General features: G+C 38.1%; 1 protein-coding gene across 1 annotated transcript in view; it reads left to right on the plus strand.

Moving 5' to 3' along the window:
* znf407 (zinc finger protein 407) overlaps positions 1-20,839 on the plus strand; it is a 247,258-nt gene that overhangs the window by 159,363 nt on the left and 67,056 nt on the right. Inside the window, exons 7-9 of the mRNA XM_057835263.1 lie at positions 8,262-8,345; positions 8,923-9,043; positions 12,445-12,623. Coding sequence (XP_057691246.1) covers positions 8,262-8,345; positions 8,923-9,043; positions 12,445-12,623 — 384 coding nt within the window. The remainder of the gene's footprint in view (positions 1-8,261; positions 8,346-8,922; positions 9,044-12,444; positions 12,624-20,839) is intronic.

Genomic DNA, 20,839 nt, shown 5'->3' on the forward strand with positions numbered 1-20,839 from the left:
GTCCGCCGCAAGGCGAGTCACTGTCTGTACCAGCCCCTGCCTCTCGGCCACCCCCGAGTGTCGAGCCATCCATCATCAAAGTAGAATGCACCTAGTCTCGATATATGTCCATCAACGTACAAGTCAAGTTGTCTTCCCTTGCCTGACTGCGCGTTCCAGCTGTAAACAAACGAAGAAAAAACTTGTAACACTTGCATTTCGCGTTGAAATAATTGTGCCATCTATACGTACTGATTAGCAACAGGCTAGCAGCAACTACAGTAGTTGTAGTAAATAATATTAAAGATAATCATAATTACAATCATCATCGTAGTAACAATATCAAAGGCAACAAGTCGTTTCATGCGCAAGATTTTAGCTTCAGTATTTTTTTTTAGCAAAGGACACGAAAATGCAGGGATAGCAAGAACATACCTTCCAAAATACCAGCGGCAACATGGCTAAAAAAAAACACCCAATCGTTGTGGTGGCACGAGCTTGGTTCCACATCTGCCTTCATGAACAAGTTGTCCTCCCCTGTCGCGATGATGGTGGATGGTTGCGGTATTTCCAAATTGTCTTTTTTAAGGGATTTTGATGAGTAATGTTACTCCAGCTCCTCTGTTGTTTTGAATGGAGAAATTCTAAAACGGAAGTTGTGAGCAGACATAAGGAAGTAAAGCGGAAGTACCTCGGAAACTTGTCTATATAATGTTGTTGCTTGTCAGCCATGTTGACCGAGCCGCCAAACTGTAATGACTTCAGAGATTAAAGCAAGATTTTCAGAAATGGCAACTTTTAAACTAAATTTCTTGAGCCCCCATGTTGTAGAAAAACAACATTCGACAAACATTCGAAAGACATTCGAAAGACATTCGAGCCGAGCTTTCCTGCTTTATTTGACAGAGAGAGAAAAAAAAATCCATTTGGGAACTTGATTTTTATTAGGTAGGCCTGCCAGCTAATTTTTGAGTGGACTATGACAAATCTGCTTTGAGAAATTGATGAAGCTGTACTGTAACTTTAGTTTGGTGCTGTTCCATTGAGACTTATGAAGGTAATTGTCTGCGTAAGACTTGCAAATTTCCACACTCATCGATGATATGGGGGTTACCTGTCAGGAAAAAGCACTGGTATTGTTACATCTCCAATAAATGGTTTAAATGTTGACAATTTGGACACATTTCTTATCCTATCAACTGAAATGATGTTTCGCCATGAAGAAATAATTCTTCGAGATGATAATGCAACTCACCATCAAGTCAAAAGTATAAAAAAAACGAGGTCTGCAATCCAGATCTCAATCAATTTGAAAAGGTAGTACAGTGGTACCTCGACATACGATCGCTTCGACACACGATCTTTTCAAAATCCGACTTAAAAATTGACTCGCCATTTGTTTCTCCATCGATGACATGCTCGAAATACGACAGCATAACAGCACTGCAGACGAACGCACGGCGGATTTTCTTGCGTGAGAAATCACAGGTTTCAAAAAAGTTTGTACAGTTGGTGAAACAGGGAAAAAAAGTGATGCTTACCTTTGAAATGTAGATGTAGAAAAATATGAGAGTGAGGCGCGCATCCGTGAACTGGCTCAACAATACTGCTCCACGGTCCTCTTCCGACCACCGTTCGCCAGTCTTTATAAGTTAAGGTGACAATTATTATTGTGGTAACATCGCCAAGGAAATCGCTACATTCGTCACGTTTTTATCATTTGTTTAAGAACTTATCCAACACAAAACGCCTATTGTCCGCCACAGTTGACTGTGCTCTCAAGAAAACTAAAGTACTATCTCCACCGCACCGACCTATCTGGTGTCAGCCCCAAGGTGCGTTCAGGTACAGCAAAAAGTGTCCGCCACATTAGAATCCGATCCGTTACATTATTTTCAGGAATAATAATTAATTATTATTATTATTATTATTTAGGGCTGTCAAAATTATCGCGTTAACAGGCGTTATTTTTTTAAATTAATCACGTTAAAATATTTGACGCAATTAAAGCAGATGTCCCGCTCAGACAGATTTAAATGACAGTACACTGAAACGTTCACTTGTTGTTATGGAGTTTTGCCGCCCTCTGCTGGCGCTTGGGTGAATGACCATCTCGCATATTGCCTCAAACAGATTACAATCAGGCCGTTTATGGACATTAAGAGTGAAGAGAATGCCACCGGCCGCTTGGGGGCAGCGCCGTTCCATACTCATGTTATTTCTTCTAAATGTGGGAGAATTAGTAGTTGTGAGACGTTTATGCTGTATTCACAATGCAATGCAAATTGCTATTTGAGCTCCACACATATTTCGGTAAGTTTTCTTTCTTTTAGTGGCAATTATGTGTCTCTTGTTGTATTTTGGGTAAGATATGTACAGATATACAGTGCTGCTCAAAAGTTTGTGAACCCCCTCAACATTTTGGAATTTTCTATTATTTCAACCTGATTTCCTAATCAATCAATTCAGTAGTTTTTTTTTTGTTTTTTTAACAGTTGTGTTGTCGAGACTAAATTAAAAAGAGTTTTCATCAACTGATGTAGGTGCAAAATTGAACTGTTTGGTCACAACCAAAACCGCCATGTCTGGCGAAAAGTCAACACTGCATACCACCAAAAGAACCTTCTCCCAACAGTGAAGCATGGAGGTGGGAATGTCAAGATCTGGGCTTGCTTTTCATCCTCAGGACCTGGACAACTCCACATAGTCCAGGGAATCATGAATTCTGAGGAATATTGTCAAATCCTAAAACATAACCTGACGCCATCTGTTTTGAAGTTAAAGCTTGGCAGAAGGTGGATCATGCAACATGATAATGATCCAAAGCATTCCAGCAATACAACCAAGGAATGGCTGAAAAAGAAGAAGATTCGTGTTCTGGACTGGCCCAGTCAAAGTCCTGACCTAAATCCCATTGAAATGCTGTGGCGGGACCTGAAGCGAGCAGTTCATGCCAGACGCCCATCAAACCTCTCTCAACTGACTGCGTTCTGCAAGGAAGAATGGGCAAAAATCCCCCAAAGTAGATGTGAGAGGCTGATTAGTCACTACAGAAACCGTTTGGTTGAGGTAATCTCTGCAAAAGGAGGCGCAATATCATATTAACTGAAGGGGTTCACATACTTTTGCACACATGATATCTGAGTTTTTCTTAAATCAACCACTTTTGTTAAATAAAGAATGACAATATAACTATTTCTTTTGTTTCAGTCCATTATTTGGAATGTCAGTATTGTGGATTTGGGTATAACTTAACATTTATTAAGGTTATTTTAGTTTTTTTTACAAAAAATCTGACCATCGCTGTGGGGTTCACAAACTTTCGAGCAGCACTGTATGTTATACAGTAGAGGCGAGTGGACACAGGCGTTCTTTGGACCGCGCCTTTTATTGGCAACTCCTTCACAACAAACATACAGTGGGGAGAACAAGTATTTGATACACGGCCAATGGGAAAACCCCCTGGCAGTGTATCAAATACTTGTTCTCCCCACTGTAAGTATCGTTTAGTGAAAGCACAACAAAAATAATATCCCTATCTCTCCCAAAAAAAATAATGTTCACAAAAAGAAAAGCACTTCAGTCTATAGTAATGAGGCCCTATTCTGAAACACATTTAAACAACAATGCAAAATGAACTGGCATTCCATAGCAAAATAGCTATGCAAAATACACGGAAAACTTAGACTTTGGTCACTCTGTTTTTATTATTGTTATTCTTATTATATGAACTCTACTTTTGATTGAAAATTTTACAAATTTTATTAAAACGAAAACATTAAGAGGGGTTTCAATATAAAATTACTATAACTTGTAACTACAACATTTATCGTTTAAGAACTACAAGTCTTTCTATCCTTGGACCACTTTAACAGAAAGAATGTTAATGCCATTTGTGGATTTATTGTGACAATAAACAAATACAGTACTTATGTACAGTATGTTGTATGTATATATCCGTCGTGTGTCTTATCTTTCCATTCCAACAATAATTTACATAAAAATATGGCATATCTTAGAGATGGTTTGAATTGCGATTAATTACGATTAATTACGATTAATTAATTTTTAAGCTGTAATTAACTCGATTAAAAATGTTAATCGTTTGACAGCCCTATTATTATTATATTCGATTTTTATTCATAACTTATTTGTTTTACTATGTTTAATTGCTATTTGTAATTGTACCAGCAGTATTTATTAAGGATTTAGTGTAGGTTTTTGGGCTGTGGAACGAAATCATGGAATTATAATATATTCCTATGAGAAAATACTGCTTGACATATGATCATTTCGACTTACAAACAAGGTCCTGGAACAAATAAACTTTGTATATAGAGGCACCACTGTATATGTAGTGGAATTTGAACACATGCAAAGATGATCCAGCAAGAGCCATCAGAGAAATTTTGGGAGTGATTGACCAGAGGTAGTACAACAAAGTGTTTATTTGCTTGATCATTCCATATTTTTGTCCGAAGAATGGAGTGGTTCCATATTTTTTTCCCTCTCCTTTTTCTGTAAAATTAAGAACAAGTAAGTACAGAAAACATTTTTTCTCATGACTTCTTTTAGTGTTTCTCAAAGCCAGAAAGCTGCCAGTTTGTTTGTTTTTTTCCACACAATGAAACAACTCAGTGAACATCCACCAGGACTGGTGATTCCATAATTTTTACCAGGTGATTTAATTGTAGTTTTAATCATCATAAAAATCAGACACAACAGAAAACTATTTTCAAATTGTTAGCCAGTGTTCTCTCGCTCTGTGTTATTGCCTTTGAGACAGCTAGGTAACAATTTGTCTAAATGAAAAATTCTATTCTTCTTTGTTGTAGACCATAGCATCAGATTCTGCTTCGCGTGCGTTTGCAGTCTTTGCAAATAAAGGCAGACCTTGAGTGTGGCGGAATATTTCCCCCCGCTCCCTTCACTGTCATAGTGCTGGCATTTAACTGTTCCCCCCTCCCCTTTACCAAAACCTACATAATCAGAAATAATGGACAGTTTAAATCAATTCAGCCTAATCTTCAGTCTGTCAATTTACCTTTCATTCAATGTACTCATCTGTTACTTACAAGTGGCTCTGCCCACTCCTTACCACAAGTAAAAAGTGTTTCTTTAGCAACTAGTCGATGTTGTGCTCTAAACGCTCTAAACGTCATTGTCGAGTAGTAAAATTGACATAACAAGTAGTCTCAACAACTCCTAGTTCTAACAACAATATACCACCCCTCTGCTGCACCACCTTACCGTCTCAGTCACCAGGGAGTTTCCACCACAGATCAGTAGATGAAAAGCATACAAGTAATCTATTGCCAATGTTTTCTACTCAAGAATCCTCAAGAATAATTGTGGAGACCACAGTTAGGTATAAGGATCAATGGTTATAGATTTTTCTGTGGTGAGGTTTTGGTGTGCTGAGTGTAATGAGAGATGGAAAGAGGGAAAAGGCTACAGGAGTGACCAGCAACAATTTCTGTTCCTATAAAGGCAAAATTTAATCAGATGGCGTTTACAAGCCAGAGACCTTGTTTTCAAAATTTCAAGGTGATCGTTGCTGAAAAGAAGCTACAAAATAAGGCCACTTTTGACAATAATGACTATTATTTTTATCATAATTGATGATTATACAGTGGGGAGAACAAGTATTTGATACACTGCCAATGGGAAATCCCATTGGCTGTGTATCAAATACCTGTTCTCCCCACTGTACGTATTAACTCATTCACTACCAGAGACGTACAAACAATATTTTTTACGATGTTCAACTGCTTATAACTAAAGAATGAAAAAGAATAGAAACATTTGCCTCTTGAAAGGTGGAAAAGTGCTATATAAGTATAATACCATTTACCATTTTTTTTTAATGAGGAAAGATGGAAATCGAAACTTTTTTCCTTTAAGTTATGTGTTCATGGAGCCATAAACCCACAATATTCTGTGGTGCTTGAAAGAAGGCGATGTCTTGTGACAACGAAAGGCTTTTTGACGATAAACCGCTAGCTGGACCTGGCTCAATCATTCAAATGAAGGCTTTTTGTATCTTGCTCAAGAACTTTACAAATTGCGACTAATTCGGACACATCACAAAACAACAAAAGATAAACTGCAAACTTAATAGTGCCATCCCCTGCTTTTTGCTGAATCTAAACACACGCATTGCATGTGCACAGAATACTGGTCGGGTAAACTTCCCCAGAGGGCGAGGCATCCGCTTTTACTCCTTCTGCTGGACGTCAGGCTCATCAGCAAAACATACATATATTGCCTACAGGTTTCAAGTGGATATTATCAAACTTTTCATGCGAGATCACCGTGAGACATTATATGAGATTGGCACCCATATTGCATACAAAATCATTGTTCCCTATGTTGGCGTGATACCACATAGTCAAACGCCGCGCGTTCATGTTTTTGTGACCATTATCTGACTCCAAGAACATTAACTTAGATAATACAAAGAAAAGCTCTAGCAACAACTTTCCACAAAGTACACCATTTAATACGAGTCAAGCACAGTAAAAAATAATGAGAGCAACAATGAAAACTGTCAGGCAAACAGAGGGAAAAATCTGAGCCCAGGGTCCTGTTCTAGCAGCATGCCTTTCGGCATCCTGAGAAGTGACGACCTCTTAGGAGAATGTTCAGTCATTTTGAAAGTTCGGGAGGCGGGGAGGCAGATCGGAAGGGTTGTCGGGGTGTCGCCAGTCTTGGATTGGGCAAAAAAATGTTTTTGACCACTGTTGTCAGTGCAACACTGATTATCTTCTGTCGGAGTCATCATGGAGTGGGCAGGCTTGGCACACGACGCCCGCTTAGAACTATCTTTCCTTCCGTTAACATATGGCGAGGGTATGTTATTATCTTATAACTTAGTCATTCATTTCCTGCATAAATGGCCCACACAAAGATTCTTTCTTACACTATAGTTTTAATATCTTTATTTCATTTTGTACTAAAACCATAGAAGCAGGCCTGTCTATGATTATCGATTAGCGTACTAGCAAAATTACCGTTTCCCTTCATCTAAGTACCGTCCCTGGTGACAAAAATATAGTCGTCAATGGGCTTTCATTGGTTTAATGAATGTGTGACAATTCTTCTCGGCCCGGCTTCTCTACTAACGGTGTGTTGTGTTGTTGACATGGCTCCACTTCCCGATATGTCATGCAACAACTGCACCACACGTTTTTAATTTATTTATTCATTTTTCAATTTTGTTTTGTTGTTGAGTTGGTCTTAAATTAATTTTTTAAACACCATTAAAAGTATTCAAAACACTTAAATACATTTTGCCTTGACCTGTAGGAACCTTGGTATTGTACTCTATATTGAAAAAAATATATAACAGCAAGATAATCATGAATATGGGTTGATAATTGTATATTTTTACATTTTGCACTGAACCTACATTAGTCCTACAAAGGCCTTTTTTCAGTATTATAAGAAATTATGAAGGAAACATTGCGTATTGTAAATGTGGGTGCAGGTGTGTGTCCGTGAGTGTGCATATGTCGGGAGGGGGATTGAGGTGTGTGACTACTTCTGCACAAATGGCAAAGAAAAAAAGAGAAAGGGAGCTCATCATGCTGTTAATGACAAGGCCAGATGCAGAGAAGGGAGGAGGAGTGTGAAAAAGCTCTCCACGCTCCCCATCTGGAAGGCATCGCCCCCAAATGAAGTTGTAGAAAACCATCCCATTGATAATAAAGCTAATTTTTATGGCTCTGACAAGTATGTAATTATGTTCAGCGGTGCTTTTCAGATTTTATCACAGTCAATAAACCACACTGGCAATTTCCTGTCCCCCATTTGACATATTTACATGGATCCATCTGATTGGAGGAATTAGTTAGCTGTGAGAGCTCTGATGGATATACACTACTGATCTGTGACTTTTGCATGGCTCATCTGTTACCCAACTCGACCTGCTGCTCATACATTTACTCTACTTGTTCTGTTCCCTTTTTCAACTACTTAAAGTCTCCCTTCTAGCGCATTTTCTTTTTGTTCTTAGCATTGCCGTGTTTTTTAAATATATACTTACCTAGTGCCTTTAGCAGTAAATCCCTTCCCTTAACTTTGACAATTTCAAACAAGGTTGACTTAACAGACATCAAATCAGTTGAAATTGTTTTGTCATTGTCCAAATATCCATAGTAATAAATTTGCACAGTTATTATACAAGGTTTAATGTTGCTACATGGTTTTAACATTTATTTTGTTTATTTTTACTTTTACAAAACAGAGCAGTGCAATGACTATTTCTTATAATTGTACAGGTGAAAAGACTTTCCTGTGTGACCTATGTGGTTTTGCTGGAGGTACACGACACGCTCTCACTAAGCACAGGCGCCAGCACACAGGTAACCAAAATGTATGAACTGAATAATCTTGGACCGAGAGTGACACTTCAAGATAAAAAGTAGTATTTTTCCCATGTGCATAATTTTAGCAACTATGATACAAACACGGACGGCTCCATCAGTGTGACATGGTGCTGTCATTGATAGGCATGTGTACCAGCATGGCTGAGATTTTTAATTTTTGTTATCATTCTACCATGTCAGTCTGTCGCTAAGGGAAATTGCATTTATTTTAGATGGACTGTCAATAATACTGTTTTTTTTTTTTTTTTCGGGGGGGGGGGGGGGGGGGTATAAGAATGTGAAATAACACTGCTCTCAATTACTATCAGTCAGGTACACAAGTATCAATATTGTTCTTCATATGCATCTTTAAATCTTTATAGTTGAGTTTTTTTACTTTTTAGTTCGTTTTTTCAGTCGACCTGAAAACACATTATCTCCTTTCTGTACATGCTAGCATGTGTTAATTCAACAGTTCTTGATGCATCAATGTTTTTTTTCCGGCTTTTTGCATTACTAGCAAATCTACATTGTCACTAATCTTTTTTTGTTTTAATTAAATTATACCACACAGGCGAGAGACCCTTCAAATGCAAACTATGCAGCTTTGCTTCTACAACACAGTCCCACCTGTCAAGACACAATCGTGTTCACACTGGGGAGAAACCATATCGTTGCCCCTGGTGCGACTACAGGTTGGTATTAATTTACTGACCTGCCCACGCTTGGTGGTGCTGATAACCAAAATTGATCCGAGCGGGTTTTGGGGGAATTATGTGTGTGCGACAAGCAGGTGGCCTTGTTGAACAATGTTGACAGTGTGTGTGGTATGGGTATGTGTGTGTGGTGAGGGTACGTTTTTGCAGGTGTCCATTGAATGTAGGAGATGAAATGCAGGTTGTTGTAATCTCCAATAGAGTTCCATCTCGTTATCAACAATCCCAGTCACATCTCCCTAACATGCACACAGACATAATATCAAAGGCACTGGCAAGTGCATGTCATTAAAAACACTATCATACCATATTGTTAATTAAACAGGAAATTTAAATGCATTTACATTGTTATGAAATGTGAAAAAAGTTGAACGCTCAAATTTTTCAGTATTAGTACATGAAAGCCAATAATTCACCACTTTAAGACATACTAATCAAAGCTCAAACATTTTATTTTCTAAATGGAGGACACTTTATATCAAGTACTGTACTGTTATTTAAATTATGTAAATTACCCAAATTTTTGTACACATGAGAAGCAAATTTACATAATGTGCATAATTGTGTTCGGAAGAAAGTTATATTATAAATCATGTCAACTACGGCATTACAAAAAAATTTACAATGGGCAATAATTAAATTCATAGTTATTTGGCGTGGTGAAAATAAATATTCATTGCACTTGAAGTCCTGTACTGCCGATTATCAAATGTATTTAGCATGGTTTTATGCAAATTTCTAAATGTATTCTATTTCATGTATATCTATTTATATTCTTGGTGTCAAAGTTGAAATCGAACTGTCTAATTGATATGTGGCCTCTTACTCCTGCCACCAACTAATGACTTAATGGAATAGTGCTACATATTTCACTTACTTGAAAATACTGTCTCAGTTTGAGTCACGGTGGCTTTGAGGATGACACGCCTCCTGACAACGGTAGAAATGTTTGCAACCTTGTAAAGTGAAGGGAGGTATGTGGAAGCTGGTAATGATTATTAGTGGGTATTCTTGGCAGGAAAAGGTCCAAAAAACACTACTGATCTAAATAAGCCCCTCAGGCACCTCTTAACAAACTCTGACACATTTGACTGTCCTCTACACAAGTGCCTCTCAATTACACTTTTCCAATTACCATACGCTTGCTGTGAGGAGAAATATGAAAATTATTAAAATAAAGGAGGGCAGGAGAGCGGGAGAGACAGAGTTAGAGAGAGGTGGTGATGTACGCACTCAGCATCAGTATGGCTGATTCCCATGGTGAGTGCATTGATGGGGGAGGAAGTTGAAACAGTGTTGGGCTAATTAATACAGTGTATAGTAGGAGGGCTGGTGTGGGCTTTCACTAACTGTGGCACCTGCTGACTTCTAAATGCTCACTGTGTTGTTTTAATATGACAATTACACCATTACCATATCTGAGAGATAGTACACCCCCTAGGAACCCACCTACGTTCGCTTCAGAAGTTTTAAGTGTTGCCTTAAATACACATTTTTCTTCCACTTTTGCAAAATAAATCACTCTTCTTACTATATGAATATTTAATTATGTCTGTTAATCAACAATCTTACAGAATTAATGTTTGTTACTTTCATGATGTGAACAAATGTTGCCATAGTTTAAAATAATTTTGAATGCAGACGTCTGAGGAGTGTTTATACTGCATGTTTTCATATGTTAAGAATTTTAATGCATGTCCATGATTTTAACAAGGTGTTTCAAATAAGATTTAATACTTGAACTGAATAATATAATTGTACTATTATAATAATATACTAATTAATAGTATAGTAGCCTAATAGTATTATTATAATACTGATGTCAGCTATAAATTAATTATGGCTCTTTCCTTTCTAATTTGGCATATCAGTTCTGAGATCAAGTGTTCCTGTATTAAGTTTTCACATTGTCCTAGGCCTTTTTGGATTTGCCCCAGGTGCTCTGTTTTCCTCAAAAAAATGCTTGGTAGGGCAGTGAGTGTGTGAGTGTGACTGTGAGTGTGAAAGACTGTTTGTCTAGGTGTACCACGCCTGCACCCATTGCCAGCTGTTGTGAGCTAGTGAGTGGTACAGATGGATGGATAGATGGAAGTGCGAAAAATACATTAATATGCTTCCTTGTGCGGATAATGTTGGTCTTGAGATTTGCATTGTATATAATTGTATTTGATTTTTTTTTTTTTTTTTTTTTTTAGTAATTGTTGTTGTAATATATACAGGCTGTCTGAAAAAATGTATACTCTTTAGCAATTGGTGACCAAATTGTCTATACATTTTTTCTAGAATAAACCCATTAAATGAATGATGGCAGCAGTCGAACTAAGCTTTGAAGAAAGAAAAATTATTCTCAAATGCTACAGGAAGTATAAAAATGCAGTTTACCAGTTTACCAGCTGCAGAAGGGTGTATACATTTTTGGGAAGATCCTGTATATAATGTATCTATAAATATACTGTATCTATTTTTTATAAAGAGGTGTTAGCACCATATGTATTTCACCTATCAAGAATCACCAAATGGAATACACTGGATTACTACTTTTATGAACAGTTTATATTAGGGTTAACACAGCATTACACACTGATGTTCATCTTTGTGACCTGCCCTCAAGGTTGATCAATGACGAGTGTTCATAGATTTTTTTTTTACAGCATGAGCAGAACACAGGGTTTCTTTTTTGAGCTCAGTGGACTATATAGCCTGTGATGGAGATCGGTGTTGCTGCAAAAGTGAAAACAAATTTTCTCTTCAACTTGTGTGAGCTATGGCACAGTAAGGCTTTATTGTCCCAGCCAAGGTGATAAGGGAGAGTAATTGCATATTATACTGTCTGAGAATGTCAGGTCCAAACTGAGCATGAGTATCCCATCCTTCAACACATAATGGTGTGTGTTTGTGTATGGAGGGGGGAGTCCCTTTCCTATATATTCTTACTTACATGATGTCTTTGCGCAAACATATGTTTTTCCAATCACATCTGCATATATATATCTATATATATATATATATATATCTATATATATATATATATATATATATATATATATATATATATATATATATATATATATATATATATATATATATATATATATATATATATATAGATATATATATATATATATATATATATATATATATGTGTGTGTGTGTGTATGTATGTATGTGTGTGTGTATTGCCTTCCAAAACAGACCTAAATTAGTAGTAGTGCAGTTCCTAAGGCCATTTTAAATATGACCACAAACGTGTGTTGTAAATAACACCACATACATTAATTAATATAACATAACTATGGTGGAATTGTAACAAAATGTTAGTGGCATAAATCTTTGTATCAGGATTAAGATTTTTCCTTTAATATATATTTTTTTCCTGCCAGATCTAACTGTGCTGAGAACATTCGGAAACACATTCTCCACACAGGAAAACATGAAGGAGTGAAGATGTACAACTGTCCAAAATGCGACTACGGCACAAACTCTCCTATAGAGTTCCGCAACCACCTAAAGGACACCCACCCTGATATTGAGAATCCAGACCTTGCTTACCTACATGCAGGTATGTAATGAATATTTATTTAAATCATCAGTCTGCTATGTTTACATGTTTTTTGGTTTACATGTGCGAGCATAGAGGGTTATACATCTATAGAAAACTAGAAACTGCAATAATCAGATAATATTTACAGTTTAGAGGTTGAAATCAGAAGGATTGTCCAATTTATGTCAAACAATTGTTGTAAAATCATGAATCAAATTATCTAGATAGTTGTCAATATGATAATAAATAATGTTTCAATTTATTTTATTGTAGCACACATAAACATTTTTAGGTTATTCTTCGCATGTTATTGTCTAGCCAAACATAACATGTTTTAATACAACAATACATATTCTTCTGTCACCTTCATTCCACATCACAAGCTTTCATTGTTGGTGACACGGTGCAGTACCACATTTACTACATTCATTTTTTTTTTTTTAATTAATTTAACCTACAATCCTTTTTAACCTTCAATGAATTTGTATCACATAAAATAAACCATATGAGTTTGAAAAACCATACAGCTAAAGATATCTTAGGTAGTTAGGTCAAACTTCCCAAGTGGTGTAATATCTCTAGAGGTCTTCTCGTCTATTTGAATGCTCTTTATGTCTGGGGATCATGTCTTGCTCTTCACAACCAGAAAGACAGCTCTCAAAGATTACTGGACCAGTCCATTTTTTTTTCTTCCCCAAAGAGCTACATAATTGGATGTGAAATCATTGCTATTAAGGCTTTGTCAGGCTGTTGCTTACCTTTGCAAAATAGGAAAAAGTACACTAAACCCTAGTAGACAATAGTTGAATAAACCTTTGGCTTTCAAAAGCCAAAATAGTGCTACATTTGTGAAATTAATAAAACGTGTATAATACTAGCCCAACAGTAAGAAAGTAAAAATAAATTCATAATAATAAACTCTGAATGAACTGAAAAAAACTTTTTTAAACCTTTCAAAGTCCAAACAGTGCAACTTTCATGAAATTATTGTCACATTCTGCTGCTGGTTAGATTGTGTTTTGTTGCTGGGCTGGTAGTGGGGGCGTTCCTGACGTCGCACCTGAATCCAATGCAGGCTCATCAACGCAGCATTTAAGCACGGGTGATCTCAGAGAAGGCTGCCGAGATATTTGCCTTGCTGATCGCCATTTGACATCTCGCACTACATTTGCTTGTTACGCCCCTGCATTGGGATTTTTCTGTTAGTGTGCTGCTCTCGTTTGTAACATCTACCCTGTGCAGGTATTTGAGTGTTTTTATTTTGGCTTTTTGGCTCGCTGCCTATCGTCTTAGTTAGCCTTCGAGTTTGTAGCATTGAGCTCCGTCGACCTGCTGTCACGGACTCCTTTTGTTATCTCTACTATCCCGCGATCGTGTGTTATTTTTTGTATGCAATCATTTAACCCTTGTGCGTATCCCCTGCTTGTTGTCTGCTTCGAGGTTCGACCTTGTTTCCGCATTTGCGGACGCTAACAATTATAAGTAATAATAATTGACCACAGCATCCCGTCTCTCTATTAGCCTCCTTTTTTTCGGGAGGGGGGAGTCCCTTATTTCAATTTCTGAAAGGTGGCAACCCTACTTTGGAAACAGTTCCCAAATTACTGCGGCATTTCTTTCAGTAAAAGACAATAAAAGTAAAGTAGACGTAGTGAACTGAGCAGAGATTGTTGCTCCGGTCCAGCGCCCTTCCTCTGGAGAGCAGTCCTGCTCTTCCAGGCTCAAACTCGTCATGTTCGTTCATGTTTCGTCTTCGAATGTTTTATCAGGTTCGAGGTATTGAAACTGGCCGATTTAATTCCACATCTCGAAACTTTCAGGCCGCAAATCTTGCATGCAGCCATTGATTTTAATCGACGGGATTTCCATTTTGGAAATATTTCCCGACTGCCGCAATTTATCCTGGTTTGCTTTTCCTCCATATGAAAAAGCACCCTCGTCATTGGTCAGAGTGGCTATTGGCCCGCTCTCATTGGTCTGGAGCAGGCCAAAAGCGATAGCTGCTTGGTGTTCACGTGTTATCACACAACACAGAGACAATGTAGTGAGCGCCAGGAGGAAAAAAAGGCAGCGGTCAAATGTTATAATAATGGACCGGTAAATGGTATCGGCGCCGTCTTTGTTGGTACTCGCCGATACCACCATTTCGGGCCGGATCGGCGCCCCCTGCCGATACTAGTATCGGTGCATCTTTAGTTTTTGTTCCAACTGATTCAGCGTAGACATTTTAACCATTGAGGTTTCAGCAGAAACAAGAAGCATCTGACTACAATCAACTGATTGCACTTGTAAGACATCAGATTGGTGAAAGGTTGTCCTCATGATGGGTTGGACAACCCCTGCCATAGAGACATTGGAATCATGTTTTCCTCTACTGGTTTCTTTGTACCCCGGTGGTCTGCACTTGTCCTTGGAAAGCCACCAAATCCAATTGACAAACTGCTTGTCCTTTACAAGAACAGAGAAGGTAGCCTTTATCCTGTTATCCTTCTGACCTCTAAAAAGTGAGAGAATAGCATGAATTTTTGCAGCATATGTGTTCATTTCCTATTGAAACCAAATAGAATTGCCCTTTCTGAAAACTTTATTATTTTGTCTGAAACAGTGTGGTCTGCGTAAAGTTGTATTATTATTATTATTGTAGTATTATGTCAAGGTCGTCCTTTATCTTAAAACTACAGCTCAACCTAAACCTGACCCTCTCAACCCTAACCCAGGTCTTCTTTAAAACCTTTAACCCATAATTTTCCTTACCTCAGATTTCTTCTATACATTTGTTTCAATGACCTTTGACCCAAAGACAATTTTTGCTTTTATTTGATTTCTGTTTCCCTCCATTTTTAATCGTCAGCTATAAGAAAACGTGATAGTTATTCCAAAATCATGTTCAGGAAATTCCGGGGAAACTTAAAAGCAATAACCACATCAAGCACAGTGAATTTAGAGTTCATGTGCAAAGTTGTAGATTGAAGGACAGGATTTGGAATAGTGTTACTTTTTGTCATTATATGTTTACACAACACATATGAAATAGAAGAATAGCAATGCAAAAACGTGCCTTGAAAGTGTTGACTATAATTTATGATTATTATCTTAATTGATGGCAAGAAAATAAACCATTGCATAAGTAGAAAAGCAACTAATTCTCTTTATATAAAAGCCATAGGTAGCTAGACCGAAAAATCATTGACTTTGCACTTGTGAGCTTTTCAACTTTCAAAAAAAGGTCAATTGCTAACAAAAACACAATGTTTCATCTAACTAGACAGAACAAGACCAAAAGAAAGAGACGGGAGAAAAAAGATTAAGAAGGTGGATGTTGAATTAACCTGCATGTGATTGCTCTCTGTCAGAGTGGCACTAGGGCCAGCAGAGAGAGGCAAATCATCTGTGAAAGCCCTTCCTGCTTTTTCCCCTTTGAAAGACACAGATCAAACGCACCTTCCTCACAGGCCCCTGCAGCCCCATCGCATCGGATTGATTGACACCCGAATGTCTTGCCTGCTGTCCTGTCTTTCCATATAACTCTCTCTTCCTCCATGTCTCGTTCCATCTTCCCTTTTTTTATTCAGTGTCGCAACTTGAATTAAAACCCTTGTCTGGGATGAAAGCAGAGGTCTTTTCCAAATAAAAGAAATAAGGGAATTAGACTCAGCAAGCTATAGTCAGGATTGGTGATTAGAATTTTATAAGAAAATGAGGAAAAAGGAAGCTTTCATGTAATTAAATGCTAATGGCAATTGTCTTTCTTTTGCGATCTGCAGTCAGATATGCCAGACAGATAATGTGCAGTGTGTGTTTGTTTGTGTTCTTTGCACTCAGGATACACACACTGGGCAAGTTAATTTAATTACATTTTTAAAAAACTACACAATAATTTTATTAACTTCAGTAATGTCTTTTTTCCTTCAACCACTTTCAAATATGATGTAAGAGGTGTTGGTGACGACAAATTAGACTATGTTCCCTCTTGCAATCGCTAATCAAATGGACATCTCTTGTGGATCCCAATGGCTTGCCACTTGAAGATGGCAAACAAAAAAAGGACCATTTGTGCCAATTTACTGAATATTGCATGCTAAAGGTGCTAATAAAATGTCGATTCATGTGTAGTTTTGAGTAAAATATAAGGGGGGTCTAGTGAACTTATATTAACAGCTATGCATTACACTATCAGTTGATATTGAACTCAAATTTTAGGGATTTCACATGATTGAATATTATTCAGTATCTTCTTGGTCCTGTCTTGATATTGTTGAGGTCTCGTCTCAATATGAAATATTGGCCATTACTGCTTAAGGTTGGACTATGTTCTGTATTAGGCACACGCTTAGCAGGCTTATAAAAGTGCTCTGTCGACTTCCTTGGTCAACTATAAGTGCACTTAAAACCATGTGACCTTGAGAGCACAATACAAGACTCGCACTGATGAATGGATGACAAGCTATAGTTTTTTTGTTTTTTTTTACTCAAGCAAAGAAGTCACTTTTAAAAGAGCAGAATAAAAGATTCTATTCCTTTAATTAAAAATACAGTGGTACCTCGACATTCTTTTCGACATCCGACGTAAAATTTGTCCCCCCATTTGTTTCTACATCCGACAACATGCTCGAAATACGACAACATGACAGCACCGCAGACGAACGCGCAGCAGATTTTCTTGTGAGAGAAATCAACACAGGTTTCAAAAAGTTTGTTACAGGTGGTGAAACAAGGAAAAAGGTGACGCTTACCATTGAAATGATGATGCAAATTATATAAAATCTCCATGTTCCTCCACCGACCAGCGTTCGCCAATCTTTATAAGTTAAGGTGACAATTATTATTGTGGTAACATCGCCAAAGAAATTGCCAGCTCTGTCAGGTTTTTATCATTTATTTGAGAACTTATCCAACACAAAAGTTGACCGTGTTCTCAAGAAAACATTGAAAGTGAAAGTGAAGCTCTTAACCTCCAACCGCTCCCTCTTTCTGTCACGTCAGCCGACATACAACCATTTCGACTTACAAACAAGGTCCTGAACGAATTAACTTCGTATGAAGAGATACCGGTGTATACGAAATAGAAAACATTCAAACTAATGAATAGACAGTGTCAGAACCCTCCTTCAAATGTGATTTTAGTTTAAAGCCATATTGTCAAGCCCTACCACTTGGTGTACTAATTTGTTTGCTGCTTTGTTCTCTACCGATGAACGAACAATGGTTTTGATGACTTTTCACTAGTTTTGCATATGTGCGTACCAGACCTCCCTCATTTGCTTTCACTCCCCGTTCTTCATGAAATGACACTTTATGCTGTATTTAGTATTAGTTTTACTCGTACAATGTACTGAAGCCGTGTGTTGAATCTTGGGGGACACGTATGTGCCAAGCCATGTATCTGCTTTGGTAGTTAATTGCATAAAGCATGACACTGTGTTGACGCACGCGTGATAAATTTAACAGCTGTTTCCGATAACAATGTGTTACATGTTTCTATAGGGAACTGTGTGATGAAAACAAAGATCACAAGTATGAGAAAGGCCTTTGGGACTCAAATACAAATCCTAATTGATTACCAAAAATTATTTGAAATGACGTAAAGGTCCTTTTATTAAAGTTGGTGAGATCACTATACTATATATATACTGTATATATACTTATTTTTAATAAAAATAAGTAATTTCCACTAAAATATTCCACCTCTACTTTAAAGTGTATATAACATGACAAAAAAAAAAAATTCATAGCATTATTTTGGGAATTAAAATCATATTTTAAGACGATTCAACTATATACAACAATTTGGCAAAGTGCAGATGATGAGAAATGTGTCTTTAAATCTGCTGTTTAGCTCCTCCTGTCATTACAGCGCTCTGGCGCCTCCATCTTGTTGATGATGTCAGAGAATAAGCGATTTCAGCTGATTTAACGTTGAGCCCAATGGAGGAGGAAGCGTTTTTCAGCTATTCTGGTTCAAGTGTTGATTTTTCGAATGATATTGTCGATGTAGAGGAAGTACGTGACATAAAGCCCTATATGTTTGAGTCGTATTGGGAGGAGGAGGAAGATCCAGAATGAGAAAAAGGTGACAGAGACAAGAAACACGAGGCTGATGACTAAAGCAGACTACATGGGCAACACAAAATGTCATCATTGTTTTTAGCTCTTTACTCCAATATTTTACAGGATTTTTTTTTTATACAGTAGTACCTCTACATGCAAGTTAATTCCTTCCAGGACCTTGTTTGTAAATTGAAATGGTCGTATGTCGAGCAGGATTTTCCCATAAGAATACATTATAATCCCATTAATTTGTTCCACAGCCCAAAAACCTACACTAAATCCTTAATAAATACTGCTGGTACTATTACAAATGACAATTATACATAGCAAAACAAATAAATTATAAATGAAAATCGGAATATTAACATAATAATAATTCCTGTAATAGTGTAACGAATCCAATTCTAATGTGGCGGACGTTTTTTTCTGTACTTGAACGCACCGCATGGCTGACGTGACAAAGAGAGGGAGCAGTGCAGTTGAGTTTAGTTTCGCATCCAATGTTTTCTTGTGAACACCGTCAACTTCGGTGGCCAGTCGCCATTTTGTGTTGGATAAGTTCTGAAATAAAGGATAAAAACCTGACGAAGCTGGCGATTTCTTTGGCGATGTTACTACAATGATAATTGTCATCTTAACTTATAAAGACTGGCGAACGGTGGTCGGAGGAGGACCGTGGAGATTTATTGTTGAGCCAGGTCATGGATGCGCACCCAACGCTCATATTTTTCTATAATTTTCATCCTCATTTCAATGGTAAGCGTCACCTTTTTTCTTGTTTGACTACCTGTACCAACCTTTTTGAAACTTGTGTTGATTTCTTTCACAAGAAAATTTGCCGTGCGTCCGCCTGCGGTGCTGTCATGTCGTCGTATTTCGAGCATGTCGTCAAATGTTGAAACAAATGGAGAGTCAAATTTTACGTCGGATGTCGAAAAGATGGTGTGTCGAAGCGATCGTATGTTGAGGTACCACTGTATAAGTATTTTTTCCCCGATTGCTATATGAATTATATGGTCATGAAAAATAACAGTCTTGTGCTAAATTACTGCATAATGGTCAAAACTGCCGACTTCTTAAACCTCCCGAACAGTATTTTATGCCACCGGAGTTAGTCCGGCTCTTGTCAGTTCCCTGCCGAGGACTCGGAGACGGAGGAAAAAGTGTAAACAAGAGCAGCGTGAGAGCTAGGCTACATGCTAATTCAAACCGTATGACTCTTCCAAGTCTCTTCCTAGCCTTTCGAACACAAAATAATCACCAGGACTACCCCGATTCATGTCTCACACGGCGGCGGGGGTGATTGCCTTCACCGATCGGCAAGCCCCCAGCGGTGAGCAAGTTTCAGCTCGTCGTTGCACTGCTGCGGCCCCGGCAGGAGTGCTCGTCGCCAGGGACGCAGCTGGGGAATGAATGGTGAAAATTGCGCATTCTCGGTGGCCAAACCGGCCGACGTTGGAGCGTGTGGCTCCCCGAGTCCAAGCTGAGTATCACGCTCTCTAGGCAGGCACGAGAAGAGGGCCAAGGGGGGTGGAAGTCTTGACACAATAAAGAACTGGGGATGAGAGCGGGGGCTCCCCGGGCCTAAGCCTAGGATAGCGCTCTCTATACGGGAACGCAAAGAGGGCCGAGGGGTCTTGTCGACACAATCAAAAACTGGTGTGCGACAAGCCGCCGGTCGTCGTCCAAGGAAGGCGGGCACTCCCGCCTTCTCGGTGGACAAATTGGTGGCTTGTCACACACCGTGGTCACCAGCCGATGAGGACGGGCACTCCCGCCTTAACCGGTCAACAGGGAGCATTGTCCCCCACAAAATTCAAGCCACATCCTTACAATGCCTTGCAAAAGTATTCGGCCCCCTTGAATCTTGCAACCTTTCGCCACATTTAAGGCTTCAAACATAAAGATAGGAAATTTAATTTTTTTGTCAAGAATCAACAACAAGTGGGACACAATCGTGAAGTGGAACAACATTTATTGGATAATTTAAACTTTTTTAATAAATAAAAAACTGAAAAGTGGGGCGTGCAATATTATTCGGCCCCTTTACTTTCAGTGCAGCAAACTCACTCCAAAAGTTCAGTGAGGATCTCTGAATGATCCAATGTTGTCCTAAATGACCGATGATAATAAATAGAATCCACCTGTGTGTAATCAAGTCTCCGTATAAATGCACCTGCTCTGTG

Source organism: Corythoichthys intestinalis, chromosome 4 (assembly GCF_030265065.1).
Source record: "Corythoichthys intestinalis isolate RoL2023-P3 chromosome 4, ASM3026506v1, whole genome shotgun sequence".
Taxonomy (NCBI): Eukaryota; Metazoa; Chordata; class Actinopteri; order Syngnathiformes; family Syngnathidae; genus Corythoichthys; species Corythoichthys intestinalis.